This window comes from Vanellus vanellus (genome assembly GCF_965231255.1).
Source record: "Vanellus vanellus genome assembly, chromosome: 10".
Classification (NCBI taxonomy): Eukaryota; Metazoa; Chordata; class Aves; order Charadriiformes; family Charadriidae; genus Vanellus; species Vanellus vanellus.
In genome coordinates, this window is record NC_138915.1 from 24,282,997 (window position 1) to 24,299,648 (window position 16,652).

At 41.9% G+C, this 16,652-nt stretch overlaps 1 protein-coding gene across 1 annotated transcript in view; it reads right to left on the bottom strand.

Moving 5' to 3' along the window:
* Positions 1-5,555: 5,555 nt before the first annotated feature.
* TEX11 (testis expressed 11) overlaps positions 5,556-16,652 on the bottom strand; it is a gene marked incomplete at its 5' end in the record, with an annotated part of 35,745 nt that continues 24,648 nt past the window's right edge. Inside the window, 9 exons of the mRNA XM_082488472.1 lie at positions 5,556-5,855; positions 6,869-7,033; positions 8,610-8,730; positions 9,656-9,764; positions 10,785-10,934; positions 12,402-12,474; positions 13,612-13,728; positions 14,292-14,362; positions 15,960-16,046. Coding sequence (XP_082344598.1) covers positions 5,781-5,855; positions 6,869-7,033; positions 8,610-8,730; positions 9,656-9,764; positions 10,785-10,934; positions 12,402-12,474; positions 13,612-13,728; positions 14,292-14,362; positions 15,960-16,046 — 968 coding nt within the window. The 3' untranslated portion in view covers positions 5,556-5,780. The remainder of the gene's footprint in view (positions 5,856-6,868; positions 7,034-8,609; positions 8,731-9,655; positions 9,765-10,784; positions 10,935-12,401; positions 12,475-13,611; positions 13,729-14,291; positions 14,363-15,959; positions 16,047-16,652) is intronic.

Sequence of the window (16,652 nt, forward strand, 5' to 3'; positions counted from 1 at the left end):
CGGCAGCTGCCAGGATTCTCTGTCCCAGCTGCAGAGTGGGTTCCAGTAACTCTTGAGTCGCGGTATGTGGATCTGCAGCCACTCCTCCCGAGACAATCCGTGATGTGTCATCTTCATCTGCTCTGACAGTGAAATGCTAAGGTTCCAGTGGGGAGAGGAATGCAGGGCTGTGTTCTCAAATAAATCGCACCATTCCTGTAAGGTGGTGACAACCACTGGAAGAGTAACCCCCGTGCTAAGGGAATGAGGGTGGCATGAAGGGGAAGAAGAACTTGCTCTTTTGAAGCTTTTTAAGGAGCTATTTTTCTGGCTAAGGACAAATTGCTCTGCCCACCAGGACCTTAGCAACGTCCTTCTGGACCATACGACAGCAGAGCATGGTCCTGTTCATGGTCCTGTCCCACTGAGAAGTGTAGGGGGGGGGTCTTTTCCTCTGCCAAGATGTCCTGCTACAGCTGCCTGCAACAGGCATGAAACTAATCTGCCCTAAGACACTTCTAGAAAATTAGACCATAAGCTGCTTGTGCCATAGGGAAACATGTCTACGCTTCTGCCTGCAGCTCTGGTTAATTAACTGTCTTGGCCCTTGTTAAGCAGAGGAGCACCGGATCTATGAGGCTCCTGGAAGAGAGGTTGTAAAGGAATTTAGTAATAATTTTCTCAAAAATTTTCTCCCTGTTGGTGCCCAGCTGGACAGCTGTCTTGGCTACAGCTAATGATGCTTGGCAGCATAACCTTCCAGGACTGCTCTTCTTCACTTTCCTCAGGCTGTGACAGCAGGGTTCATGGCACTGAAACAGCTGCTGTGGAGAAGGCAAAGTTATCATTATGTTAAAGGTGTCTCTTTCCTTGAAGAATCCTTAGGGTACCCCCTGACCTTTAGTGTTTATTTACATCCCTTGCCTCCAAAAGGAGGATCACGTTGTTTGACTTTAGGGTTTTTTAAAACCTAAGGAAAAACGTGAAGTTGTTTGGGTCAGTCAGTGGGGCATCCATTAACGGTGCAGCAAACAGGAGCACCATGGGATGAGGTGAACCTTGTTGGGGCTACGCTCAGCTCACCACCAGGGTGATGGTGGTATTTCCTCCTTTAGTTCCAGTGCAATACTTCATAGAATGGTTTAGGTTGGAAGGGACCTTGAAGACCATCCAGTCCCACCCCCTGCCCTGGGCAGGGCCACCTCCCACCAGCCCAGGTTGCTCCAAGCCCCGTCCAACCTGGCCTTGAACACCTCCAGGGATGGGGCAGCCACAGCTCCTCTGGGCAACCTGGGCCAGTATCTTACCACCTGCACAGTCAAGAATTTCTTCCCAATACCTAATCTAAATCTCCCCTCTTCCAGTTTAAAACAGTTTCCCCCCATCCTATGGCTCCCCTCCCTGATCAAGAGTCCCTCCTCAGCTTTCCTGGAGCCCCTTTAGGGACTGGAAGGGGCTCTAAGGTCTCCCTGGAGCTTTCCCCTTCTCCAGGGTGAACCACCTCAGCTCTCTCAGCCTGTCCTCCCAGCAGAGGGGCTCCAGCCCTTGCAGCATCTCCGTGGCTTCCTCTGGTCCTGCTCTAACAGGTCCATGTCTCTCCTGTGCAGAGGCCCCAGAGCTGGAGGCAGCACCGCAGGGGGTTCTTACCAGAGTGGAGCAGAGGGGCAGAATCCCCTCCCTTGCCCTGCCAGCCAGGTCAACTGCTAGTTACTTGACAAAAGTATCCTCTAATGAGCTTCAGCCGTCTTCCAGTTACCTTGATTTCTGATTCTAAGTGCTGGTGGCCAGACCAGCCCCTCTTCCTTCTTGTCTCTCCAGAATGCTCAATGCAGCCACGACATTAACAACAGCAAAGCTCTTCTCAAACTTGTATGGTGGGAGGTGGCCCAAGATGCACCCCAAGTGGAAAGCTGCTGGAGAGCCAGTGCTCCAAATGCAGGCACACCTGGGTGAGAGGTGGCAGAAGGGGCTCCAGGGCTCAGCACCTACGACTCTGTCATCTCTGCTCTGCCCTGCTCCCAGACTCTTCTCAGCAAGGAGTCTTTTTTCCCAGGCAGGGTCCCTGCAGCCTCATTCCTAGCTGGCTCAGTGGTAAAAATACGCTCTCCCTGGACCCATTCTCCAAGTCACATTGCATTTTCCTTGTGCCTCTAGACTGGTGCTGCTTCCCAAACAGTTAAGAAATTATGCGATTAGGCAAAAGGACGAGGTATAAAATACGGGCTAGGTAAAGGGGAGAGATTTGTGAACTACTGCCCTAGAGGATACATTTGTCTTCTCAGAAGCAAGGAGGAACGCTGCAGTTACAGAGCAAGTGTCCAGCACACCCTGTAGCTTCCACAATGATGTGTAAATCAGAAACTACTGCTGCAATGCCACCCTCTGGAGCAATCTCTTAACATCTCAGGCTGAGCACCCAGACTCAGCTGAAAGGATGCTGCAACAAAAGAGTGATCAATAAAAAGAGAAGACCGGGGGAGGAATGAGCAGCACTGATTTTTTTTTTTTTTTTCCAGGTTAGCTGTTGCTGATTTAAAAAGATTTATATCCCACAGCTGGGCTACTGAACTATAAAGCAACATTTAGCCTAGCCAAATAAGCCCTAGACCAGCCTGACACTAGCAAAGTCAGGGCACAAACACCTGCAAAGCAGAGTGATTGCACGCAAACTACCTCTTGGGAACAGTCACTGGAAAGCCAGCTAATTAAGGTCTGATTCAACTAGGAGAGAAATTCCTGCCCTACTTAAAACCTATGGTCAATACTAAATCTGGAATAAAATGTACAATGCAAAAATGTGTAGTGAAGAGACAAGAAGTACTATCAGCAGAGCCTGTAACTGATCTGCTCTGGACTCCTGAGTAAAGTCTGTAGCATAAAAGAAACCAAACTGAGCATCTCCAGGGAAAAAAAATTCAAACAATTCCAGCTGTAGGCAAAAACACATTTAATGCTTGCTGCCTTTTACGGTGGTATGTAATTACCTGCTACGCTTACTGGGCAAACATGACCTTCTCATCTGGTACAGTGTGACACCTTTACCTGTTTGCGTTTGTGCAAGTCAGAACTGAGAACAGTAATTAAAGTTGGCCCGGCAGGCACCAAGGCGGTACTACAGGCAGCAATGGATACCTTTGACTCTGTGGCATCGTTTACAGTCCCTGCAGTAATGTGATGCAGCACACATCCCCAAAACTGACTCCAAAAGAATTTTATGTGGCATTTGAGGCCTGGCTTTTTATGAATTTAAAGGTGTTTCTCAGTTAAACAGCCAGCACAGTGTGCGTTAAAGACCTGAAAGCAGCGGCTCACAGAGATCCAATTAGACCTGAGCACACTAAATGGAGTATTTACTCTAAACAGACCCATCCTCCCATGTGTGTCTCACAGGAGCCCTCTGCATCAAGCAGCCTGTGTGCTTTGTCTGGGTACCATAAGCAGAACGCCACTGAAGTTCAGTGGAAGTAGCTAACACTGCTTATACTATCTCAGCCGGAAGAATAAAGGCCCTGCAGTAGACCTCAGGAATAAGAACACGCACATAACCTCCAGCTGAACATCATTATTTTTTGCTTTCATCTTTGCATCCTGCTTATTTCCACAAAGGTACCTTCCTGTTCCTACCAACACACAGCTCTGGCTAGCGGAGCTTGCAGAGCAGCAAGACACTTCACAACCAACAGGGGCACGGCTCAGGCAGCACCAGTCTCGGTACAGCACCCAGCGTCCAGCTGCCACAGGCACCAGAGCCTACACACTTCCCCGTGCTTCCCTGGTCGCCACCGTCAATATAATTCACTCCTTCAGGGAGTCCTGTTCTCACACTGCCTGTGCAGTACTGCAAAGCACTGTGTTCCTGCTCCGTGTTGCTGTAAATGCCACACTCAGTTATGTGCCTGGCACCTGAGGGCCCGGCGTCCAGCCCCGCAAGAGACACCAGGATGGGGCAGCTATGCTAAGGGCTGGTTTCCAGCTTCAGCCATAGGACACAAAGCGGTGCCTGCTGCACACAATAAAGCAGAAACCACTAATATTTGGTTTACTCAGACTATGAAAAAAGGCAAACATGGAGCACAGATAGAGACTGCACTGCAGCTGACATTTTGTTTGCTTCCTGGCCCTGACCACTGCACTGAGCGCACTACAAAGTTCTTCCTCCAGAGCGTGTCAGGCTTTCAGAATGGACTGCAACTAAAGCTATTTCTTCTTTTCTACAGCCGCAATGCTGCTGTTAGGGGCCCTGTCCTCTGTCTGAAAAGGCTTTAGTAATCTGGTTCTAGGTAAAATATATATTTTTAAATATTAAAACCAAAATTAACTAAGTCTTAACCTCAAACCGGATGATCTTATAGCTGAAAGATTCTGCTGTCCATCAGCCCTGCCTTCTGTGTAACGTCTGTAAAGAATAAGCAGCAGAACACTTTTAGCTCTCCGGTAAGCAAACCAGAGGACCTGAAATAACTGTTACAGTGTTCCTCAGGGTGCTTGAATATCCTCTTAAAGAAATAGCAAAAGAATCCACTTATAGGATGTATGCCCAGTTATAGATCATGCAAATGTATATGTGGTCTGTCACACAAAAGACAATATACCATCTTGACCTGGACCTGCCTTGTACCTGCTTACTATAATGCAGCAGCCCCAACTGAAAAGCAATCAGTGTACATCCACGAGCTACGATTCCTACCTCACCTTCTAAGCAGGCAACTGACAGCCCGAGTCTGCATTTCTTACTCAAGCACCCTATCAGCCTATTAGTTTATTATTTTTTAAAAAAGAAAAACTCCTATACTAAGTATAGGCTCTGCTAGAACCCAGAGTACTGGTCCCCAAGCGCTCGAAGGGCTTTATCGGAGTGTACTCGTGCTCCCTCCCACTCCATTCACCTCTGCTTCCTTCCAGAAAAGGGCTGGGCACACTGGAAGATGCGTGGCCTCGTGCTCGTATGGAGGCAGAATGCAACCACAATTTGTCCCCCAGAGGTAGGATACCAAAAGGTGTCATGGAGCACATCTGTGCTACAGTATAGAAGACAACACTCAGGCCATGTTTTTTTCTGACTTCTAAACCTGCCAGTGAAACAGCAACAGTTGTATGTAAGTAATTAAGTTTCTTAACCCCACTCCACACTCCTCACTACCCACAATGAATTGCAGGTGGGAGATACCTCTTCAATCCAGCTGCACTAAGATCTGACCATTCACCAGCCTGTGTTTTTATGTGGATCGGGGGGGATTTCATGCTCAACTGTGACTGGTGTGTTACAGTTACTAGTCTATAAACAGCAGTACCTAGTCAAAGCTTTAGCTTTTTCTGTGAGCTCTTTTTTATTCTAACTAAACTGTGAAACTGGCAAACAGCTCTGAATTCTTGTCCATACTGAAATTGACAGAAAACTAAACAACCTGATAAATATTTATGTAGCAAGGCAGTTAGGGCATCCAGAGTAGATGCCTGGTCTTGGAATACTTTTATTGTTCTCATTGCCACTTACTACTAAAATCAGTTTTTTAAACCAACCTGTTACACAACAGCAGACACATCTCATGAAAAAGTTAAGTATTTATTTCTGTTATATAGCTCCAGAGAATGGAAATTATTTCCTAAGGGGAAACAATTACATTTATTCAATAAACACTTCCTAAAAGGTACATAACCGAATTGGCAACAAGACGGACATCCTGGTTTCTCTTCCACTGCTCCCATGACCCCGCACCTTCGCAGAGTTAACGGCCTCTTTCATTCAGCAGAACATTTCCAAGAGAGACCACTGTCCTCCTTTTTTGCAGTTGTGCCTGTCATTATTCTTCTTCACTTGGAAGAAACCCTTTTGCTCTGTCCAATTTGTCCAGAACCTCACTATAAAGACCAATCATCTGTAGAACAGAAGCACCATAGTTGTCAACAAGGATGGAGAAAGCTGTATCATTCAACCAGATAATACAACAAAGTGACAGGGAACAGAAGCAAGGGCACAGGTGGGAGGCTACCACCAGCTTCTAAACCTCAAATTTCATATTGATGTAAAGATTTTGGCACAGATTTAAATACAGTGGTTTAAGAAAAAAATAGTTAAATCAGTGCAACATAACAAAGGTGGTTTTACTTATACCGACATAACTGAGTATCACATCAGTGAATAAATCCATTCACAGAATGGTTGAGGTTGGAAGGGCGTGATCTCAATTCTTATTGTCTTAACTGATGTACTTAAAGTGGTATAAAAGTTGCAACCAGCTCTTGACTGCCCAGCTCGTGGATGAGAAACTGCATGATGACTGCGTACACCAGCCAGGCTGTGCTGTGTTGCAATCAGGTGAGGAGCACCAGTCAAAAACTGGAGAGAGCAGCTTGCTTGTGACAGAGTAAGAAAAAGCGTTGTTGCTTTCTACAGGGGTACTGGCCCTGAAATTTCTTCCTCGCAGGAAGAGGCTAAGCTACACCTGAAAAGATGGCTTTAATGATTTTATTCATACCAGCTTAAACCCTATTTATAAGACTTCATGTTACACTAGAAACCAAGCTTGAAAGTATTCCTGCAACAGCTGATTTAAGTAAACTGGCACAGCACCTTGACTTTAGTGAAAGTAGGCAAGGTACAAGCATTCTCTCATGGCCACAAATAGAAGTTTATTCCCAGTCAGCCATCTACACAATCCTTCCAGACACTACATTACTCTTTCTAATGGCTATGAAAACTCTTCTGGCCTTACCTTGAAAAAATCTTTTAGCACCAAGCTCCCCCAAAATAAAAATCTTTTAGCACCAAGCTCCCTTCTCCTGAAACTCTTTAAAGATCATCTGTAGTGGTTTCTTCACCCAGATCCACATCTCAAATTCAGACCAGACATCCAATTCCACATCCTCAAATCCACCTGCTTACACTTACATGGCCTTCATAGCTTTTCTTCAGAGATCCTAAGTGATTGAGGAAACGCATTCCTAATCCACACCACTGCTCAGCTTCCTTATATTTACCAACGGTATACTGAAATATTCCTGTATTCCAGGCTCTTGTCATCAACCAAAGGATTTCCATCTCTGGATAAGCATCCTGGAACAGCAAACAAGAAGCAGCAGCTCATCAGAAAACAGACTCTTCACTTTAAACCTGACAAGTCAAGAGTGCATTAGAGTTTAGTTTTGGAGTGGGAAAGCAGTTGGGTTTCTTTTTTCCTCCTAAGCAAAGGGCTATTCTTCAGAGCCATCCTGTACTTCACAGTTCATCTGCACTACCGTCAAACAGCCCGTTTCCAACATGGGTAAGTCATGTTGCAATGACCTATTGGTAAGTCAGAAAACACAATTCTGTGGGACTGGGAACGATGCTAGAATGGAAGTATGCTTTCCAACAGTCTATCTGCAGGCAGGCTGAACTTGCTGCCACGGTATTTCCCAGTTTATCCAAACAGTACTGAATAGCAGGGCAATTGCTCACTACAGATTAGAACAGTTTTTAGGTCTTCAGAATTTCCCTATGCACTGTGGCAATGGCTTGAAGGACTTCTTTTCCCTCTTTGATAGATAATTCTCATACTAAGTAAGAGGGCTCAGAGTGAATTTCTGAACTGCAGCATCCATTTCTAAATAGGAGGTATAAAACACGAGCAGTGTACCAGCTTTCTAACTGATAATGTACTGATGTGATGCCCCAATGTCCTTCTCCTAGCATGGTACCAATTAGTACCTGCTGCCACGAGCAAGACTGCTAAAGAAACTCTTCTAGCACTGTGAAACTTTGCTGTTATGAGTATTAGTCCTCATTAACATCTCATTCGCATCCCTGAACAAGAACGTTATCAAAGTTACAGATGACAACTTCGGCGAAAGGCAGGCACAAATGCAGACGCATTCTTTTTTGGGGTGGATGTCAGTAACAGTGTATCTTTATGCCACTTTTATAAAAAATGGATACATTCAGACCTGACTAAAGAAACAGCCATGCAAAGGAATGAAGCTATGAAACATAGTATTGGTTTCATTAGTCCTGAAGAGGAATACTCCTTAACTGATTTTTACCTATGAAATTCTAATCCTCTACAGGGAAGTGCCTGCGCTGTATAGCATTATGCTTCAGGCCTAAAAGGAGCAGCAGAAATGCTTACTGAAAGAAATATTTTATTCTCCATATACCTGTACTCACAGAAACACGTGGTGCCCCAAGTACTGACAGCAAAGGAATGTAGTTCTAAGTCATTTGGAAAAAATAGTAATGTAGTAAGTTCCCAAATACATTTAACAAAACAGAGCTGAGAAAAAAGCAAGACTGGTATCCAAATTTTAGCCAGCTTTAAACAGATCTGGAAAAGTAAACTGCATTTAAAAAAACAAACATATTCAGCGTGAGAATTTAGAAAGCAAAGATGGATGTTCTAGCTCAAGGTGTTTCTAAAGTAGGCACTGAAAATTTGGCCTTAAACGTCTCTTAGAAATCCCTTACAAAATCCAGGGAAATTCATAATTCAGTCATAAATATCTTGCGTATCTTTTACTGAAGAAGTCTTAGCTGCTCCACATATATCACTATATAATGTTCAGTCTACTAATTATTCTTAGTCTGATAATTTTTTTTTAAATGTTTAGTTTTTAAACGTTCATCGCCCAATCTCTTGTTTTCCTGTTCAACTTACTGTGCTGCTGACTACACTCAGAGCATCTTCAAAGTAGTCCCACACCTCCTGCAGTACACAGGCATCCAAGTCCGTTAATCCAGTCGGCAAAGAAAGATCAATCAAACTATGTAAGCATTTGCTGAGAATTGAAGCAGAGCAAAAGAGGAAACATTAAATGCCATGTGCACAAACAGCTACACATGTCCAGCTTGGTGCTTACTACACTCACATTCTTGTAGCAGAAATATACATTTTCCTCGTATCAGATCTCATTCCTACAAACCATGCGAAAAGAGAGCCAAGAGCAGCAAGTTCTAAAGTAACACAGAAGAAAAGACGTAATATTTTCTAGGGTGTTACACATGACAGCGAGAAAAAAGTACCTTTTCTAACTTCACCAACAAGAACTAAGTAGTCAGCACCCTCAGAAAATCAGGAACAATTACATGGTTTCCGAACACAGGTCTGTCTTTCTCAGTGTGAAGTGAGAAAGACAATATTAACAGTTGCCTTTGCTCAGTGGTTGCTGCAAGGAACTTGGAAAGGACAAAAGAAATCCTTTATGGGATACAAGTGTGAAAAGAGGACACACACCAGGTTGTTCTTCAGATTCCATAAGGTCCAGCTGTTACCCAGCAAAATAAATCACGTATGTATTATAGCGTCATATCACTAACTTGCAACTCATGGCTTTCTTCTCAGCCCTTAATTTCTCTTCGCTTCATTGTCTTTGAAATACCTAATTCACTACTGCAGGGTAACATTTGAAATGAACATCTTCCTCACAAGAAACAGCCAGAGACCTCTTCTGGATCCAATTTTCATCTTCCTTTCTCAATAGACTCATTTATTGGAAATACGATTGTTTCAGAAAATATGCCAAATAAACAAATTGCAGTGAACAGATCCATTAGACAGTCATACTTGAGAGGTACATTGGCTGGCCAGCAAGAAGTGGAACCTTGCACATAAGCTAAAATCCACTTTTTTTCAAATTGCAGGCTTTATTCCCTGGCAGTATTTCCAGTCACAGGCTCACGGCAAAGCTACACGATAACACTAACCTAAATTTCACAGCATCAATGACAGCCTGCTTTCTGTGAAGGTTTAGTGCACTCTTGAGAGCTTTCTTACACAGCACAGGATACCGAGCTGGAGATTCCATTGCTAATGCTTAAAAGCAAAAGAGAAGAAGAAAGAAATTACTGGAGCCAGACTTTAATCTCATTGGTCACTAAAATAAACTACAGCACGTTGCCAGATCCCTTGTGATAAACAAACAAAAAGAGATTTGCTTAATGCCTGGATGCCTGAGCTGGGCACAAGCTAGTGCTTCTCTGCTACTTTCTCACTGTGCACATCATCAATGAGGACTACAAGGCAGCAGCACAGTAGATTTCATAATTTACAAGTACGCTTACTGCTGTTTACTTCTGGTGCAGTAACCCAAAAATATTGGGGGTGAGGAAGTAGTGTCTAAAGTAAAGAGTATTGTTTTGTTTGCCTCCTTAAACATGAAAATTTGGATGGAAAAATTAGGCAGGAGTGGGATGTCAGTATGGTGTTTCCAAGCCCAGGTGCGCACTCCCTTGAGACAAGGGAGATAAGTAGGTGTCTATGCAATCCTACAGAATCCCCTCCAAAGATCTGCCATGGTAGTTTTAAATTTTACTCATCTTCCTTGGATCCTACTCTAGATTCTCAAGGAGGCGCGACTAGAACTTTGTGATGAAAGTATGGTACAGTATAGAGAAGTGCTATTTAAAAATTAACTACACTAGCTTTAAGTTGAAACGGCATATCTATCCAAAGTCCACATCCTAAAACTTCTGTACTGGGGCATGAATCAGCTAGGGTCATTCTTTGGCCTTTGCAGCTTGGAGCTTGCAGAAGTTTATCTGAATAATCTTTTCCAGATTCACAACCTATACAAATGCCTCCGGGTCCAGACACAGAAGGATGTAGCAAATTTCTGGTTCATCATCCATGTAATACAGGATTTCAAAATACAGATCTCAATGTTGCTGAGATTCTAAACATCTTTGCTTCAGGACAAAATATATATGGTTAGACCCATTTTCTGCATGCCGCACAATACATGATAATCCTGGTCACCCCAAATGAACAGGAAAGGGCAACAAAAACTTTTTTTCATGACTTGAAGAACTATGAAAGTACAAATGCAGTCCTTACATGCAATGATTTCTAGTGTCTTGACCTCTATTTGTGGTTGCTCCCACACTGACTCCATTAGGTTGTGGAGCATTGGATCATTCAGTTTGGATCTTGCTTCAAATTCATAAAGCAGCAACAATGTGTCTGTTGGGTCTTTAGCAAAATCTCCTACAGAAGAGACAGAATTGCCTGTATGTAACAATTCGTTTTCTGAAAGCCATATAGTGTACCATAAGGTATAAATTTTGCTTCCAACAGGCAGGAAAGCCATGTAGGTACTCAGATTTAACAGTAGAGCAAGTGGAACTATGAAGCAGTCTTGGACTGAAACCTCAGACATCCAACCATCATGCCTCCCCCTGCCAAAAAAAAACCCCACCTGGATTGTCTGTAATTGTCTAAATTCATGCAAGCCTCCTAGGCAAGGTAATAGCTACTAGGGAAGCCACAGGTAAAAGAGGGAACAGAAGGCCACCAGCTCAGAAGGTCAACATATGAAAGAAGTTATCATCAGCTTCAAATTTTTTCTATAGGGTTTGTCCCCTTTCTAGTAGAAAAGGCCTCAGGAAATCCTTAAAGACAGAAGAAGGGTGGGAGAAGAGTAGAACTGCTAGGAAGGCGTAAACCTGATACAAATACCAAACAATCCTTTACTGAACTATCACAAAGAACTTTAGTTTTAAAAGACATTCTTAGCTTCCTCCAGAGCAACTGCCTTCTCCACACATTGGTCAAGGTTTAGTGAAGTAGTAGAGGAAGCACCAGGCTACCATTCCACAAACCTCTGCAGGAGAAACTCCAATATGTCCCTGTCCCGAGATAATCAACCCCTTAGGATTTTAAGGATGGAAAATTAAAAGCGAAGAAGTCTTCCTGAGTTATCTTGCCTTCAGTGCAAATAAGGCAAAGAGAATCCCAAATCCAGGCCATACAATGAACCTTTCATTCTGAAATTTTAAGGGGGTAAAAAAACCAGCAAGTAAATTTCTTGACAAAAGTTAAATACTAATGCATCTTACAATGGAAACTCCACAGTGTCCCAAACCTGTAACTGCAAAGAAACAAGACTGCAGGCCAGACAAGGAATGCCTAATGGAATTTTTCTACCAATATACCACCAAAATAGTGAAGAATGCATCCTCCAGGCTAACAGACAGTCAGCATCTCAGCTGTCAGCTGAAAGCACGCCAGTCTCCAGTAATATCTGATCGAAATTGACACTGAATAGTCAGGGAACAGAAGATGGGCTTCAGCACTTCAAAGTATGGTAGCAGGACTTTCTGTATTCTGAAATGCCTTATATAGGAAGAGGCTGGTAAAATTAAGACAGTGCAAAAATGACTCCACTCTAAAGCAAAAATCTTGGAGTTTCTTAACACTTAAGACAGAAAAGTCAACCCAACTTCACTCTGAAATGTTGTTCCATACTTCACAGCACCTACACAATAAAAAGCCTGCAGTGACATGCAAAAAACAGTAGCTGGCTTTGCCAATTTTTTTTTTTATCATATTGCCATGTATCTGCTTCAACACTCTTCAGCTGAGACAGCAATTCCATATGCCCTGTATTTTTCATTAATGCAGTGACTAAATCTATGAGTTACATGTGCTGAACAGACACACTTTGCAGCTTACCTGTTAATTTCAGAACTTTCCATATCTCCTTGCATGCCTGGAGATGTTGAAGGGCCTGAGTCAAAAGTTCTGTCTATTTTACAAAATTGAAGAAGTTATTTTTGTCATAGATTAGATTATCATAGATTTAGACTAGTTATCAGGAAGAAATTTTTCACTCTGAGGGTGGTGAGACCCTGGTGCAGGTTGCCCAGAGGAGCTGTGGCTGCCCCATCCCTGAAAGCATTCAAGGCCAGGTTGGACGGGGCTTGGAGCAACCTGAGCTGGTGGGAGGTGTCCCTGCCCACGGGAGCGGGGTTGGAACAAGATGATCTTTCAGGTCATTTCCAACCCAACCCATTCTATGATTCTATAGTTTTAAAAGCAAAAGCAATATACATGTCACAACTAACAGGATCTTTATATCTAACTATAAAATAAATTAAGAATCAGCCTAATTAGTACATCATCTACACTAGTTACTGTTTTGGTTTTTTTTGGTTTTTTTTCCCCCCCTTCTCTCTTTTTCAAAGATCTCTGTATCTCAGACAAATCCTCTTCACACTGAATGTTCCATTGGTCCAGAAAGAACCATATGGGTTCCTATGGGACATCATTTATTTTAGCTCCCAAGCATAAAATAGTGCTATTGAGACTGACAAACCACTAAATCCCACAACACAAATTGCTGTGCATTGCTCTCCACAAAAGTAAGTTGCTACAACAATCACCGTACAGCAGACTTCCGTGCTTCCTTCATAACCACTGTACGTTTTCCTTAATCTTCTCCCACAGTAAGTACAACACCCCCAAAAAAGGATGTATGCATAAATAACAAAAAAAAAAAAAAAAAATGGTCAGCTTTATCACAACCAACTACTTTCAGCAATGGCCTAATCCTAAAGATGCAGTAATTATCTGCCTGACCAAGCAGTGTTCAGCAGCAGACTCCTTATGTAATATATAAGATAAACTGGAATTCCTCTAAGAGGAGGTCCTGCTGATATAAATCCGTTAAAACCCACTGAAGTCAACAGAACTACTTTACAGAAATCCAGTATCTACAACTGTCTGGAAAGCACTAGGTGCATTGATTCTAATTAACTATGAAAGGTTCCTGTGCTTACATTCTCAATCTCCTGTTATCAGTGAAAAAACTACAACTTCAAAATCAAAAGAAAGAAATGCTGCACTAATACATACAGAATCAGTTAAGAGAGCAACGCCCTACCTGTTTAGAAGGTGTTACTTGCTGTCTCCCCATTTCCAGATCAACTGCAGCTGCCATTAACAGGCATGTCTTCTGAGCAATTAGAACAGCTTTGTCAGAAGGACAAAACTGGGACAACTGACACCAAAAATAGGAAAAGGTAATGAGAATTCTGCCCATATAAAGCAATTTGCTCACGAACAGATGATTGCTGAGTGTCCTCTATGACACTTCTAGTAATCAGTCATGAATAGTACATATTCATATTGCAATTTTACTTGTACAATTACACATGAAGATTACTTAAATATAAAGTGTAAAGCAGTGTTGGACTCCCCTCTCTACAAACACATAAAAACTGTCAGTGTTGGTAGAAATTCTGTATGGAGATTAAGACTCAAGTACTTAACATGTTTGTATTAATGATACAGTTTCCAAACACCAGAATCCATTTATTTTAGGAAGTTCTCTTTGAAGTCCGTCTCTTACAACATTTTTAAGCAACAGAATGTAAAGTATGACAGTAATGCTCACGTTTTGTATTACAAGTCATTTTCCTTCTCCTGACAAAAAAGTGCTCTATCTTCAGAGCATACAAGCATGTCTCCACAGAGATACCTAATACTTGGATGTAACTTCTAACAGAACTAGACAGATGACAATATTCCTCAATCGGAGGTACTATTAGCAAGAGGACGTACCTTGAAAGACAGTAGAAAGAAATCCCTCATCTTTTCAGGGTAGTCCCTGAACTGTACAGCTAAGTTCCAAGCTAAGAAAGACATAAAAAATAGAGACTAGAATAAAAATCTTCAACCTTACGAGTATGTCCATCCAATGTCTAGTAATAGGCAGCTCACATTCCACAATTCAATTTCTTCCTCAAAATATCATCAACAGCTAATTTAACAACAGCAAGAAATACCGTTATTAGTGATTTGTTAAAATAGCTTATTCATGCTTTCAAATTTTGGTTATGATAAAATTATTAAGACAAGTATCCATTCTGTCCATTCTACCACATACCCTACCCACAAGGGCATAAATTGGAAGAAGTGTTTTCTTATGTTAGTAAACAAAATTAGTATCTGAATAAAAGTGTTGAAGAATATTGCCAAGACAAATAAAAAAAAAGAAAATACATTTTTAAATTCTCCATTTTACCCCAGCAGGGTGAAGTACATGGCAATTAAACACACAATTCTGATTAGTAAATGGATGAGCCATCTAAAGCCAATCAAATGATTTATGTGTGAGTATCTGACCCAATTATATTCTACAGTGACTTTGCAGATTCTAACTTTCATATTAATTTTTTCCCTAGGACACGTTTTTGTAGTCTCCAAGTTGTTTATTCTGTGAGAATGCTGCCTTGGAAAGGTCATGGTCACCACAGATTCCAATCACACTCCTGCTACTGTATTAGACCTTTGCCACTCTTTATTAGAGCATGGCTACACGGTGAGGATGTGTGCAAAAGCCCATCATGGCAGATGTCTTCTGTTGTTGATTTCAACTATTTTCTCTTCTGTATGCTCTGGCAGAAGCAAGAATTTGAAAAATCGTTTCAACCCTTACACTACACTTATATTTTTATTTACAGACAGCAAATGCACTGACTTCTTTAACAAAACAGTGTAACAGAGACTAATAAATAAGGATCCAGAGACAGGCTACAGATAGTGCTTAGGACATCTCTGTGGGAGCTGCATTTCCCACTAGGAAACACTTTATCTATGATGTTTGCTGTTTAGATTTCATATACTGTAGTCGACGGCAAACTGCAGGACTGCTGATTCAAGGGACCAATGAAGACAGTCAGCCTGGGAGGCAGAGGTAAGCTCATCTTGCACCAACCAAACTAGTACACTCATCTCAACTTCCTAATTCTCATTTTGCCTACATGAGAATAGGCATATGCAGGATCAGCAGTAAGGTTTTTTGGTTTTGCTCTTAGGGGCACTTTTTTTTTTCTGATACTAAATCGAGCATTATTCTTTCTATTTGCCTGATCTTTAGTTTTACTTCTGTTACAGAGTCTTGGTAGTGAAGGGCTAACAAAGAGAAAAATGAACTCTGGACACATACTATAATTCCTGTGGTGAAGGGAATACTGCATCAGCTATCCCATCAGCCAAATAGACCTTGTGCGATTATTTGTCTTGAAAACTGACTTAAAATCTGGGCCATATCAAACAGTTTCAGAAGAGAGAACATGCAGCAGGAGAACTTTAAGACTAGTTAAAGCAGCGACTGCCAAAGGTGCTGTTTTATAAATCTACTACATCTTTAAACACTTCTTTCTTCCTTAAGGTCTGGCTAAGTGGAGGTGGAGGGGATTCAGTTTAGATTTTGAGAGTGCAACCTACCAACTTTTCTAAACCAGTGAGCGTCGAGGATCCTCATGTCCCCTGTAAATTTCTCTTCTGTGAAAGACTCACCAAGTCTCTTGTGAGCTGCAGAAAATGTGTTGTTCAATACATAAGTAACACTTTCTGAGCAGAATAAAAACATTTCCAAGTCTAATAATTACACTACAAAATTCCCATATAATTCCTGCTGAAGAGTTATTTGCACAACTTAAATCTAACATGCTTGACCAAAGAGGCTTATAAAAAAAAAAAAAAAAATCAAGAGGTACCTCAAACAGCATGTTAGATAAGATATAAGGATGCCAACAAGTACTGCCTCCTCAAAGTTTACCGGCACTGCTGTCTAATGCAGAGGAGTTTTACTGAATTTCACAAAAAGTTAAGGGTTTTTAAATTTAATAACAGGTTTGAGGCCTTTCTTCAATGAACTTTTAATTAATTTAATTCTAGTCTTCATTCTTATCTCCTTGTCGCAGTAACTACGGCTAGTGTAAAGTACTACAGTCTCATTAACTTTCTTGTCCAAGATAGGAAGGGAGGGGTAAAAAACATTTAGTAAAAATAAGTATTTCTTCAGAGGGAGGAAAGTTCTCCGTAAAGCTCCTGTACCTTTTCCAATGCAAAAAAGACAATTCTTTCTCACAGGACAGCACGACTTAAAAGTGAGAACCAATTTTGGCAAGCCTCTCC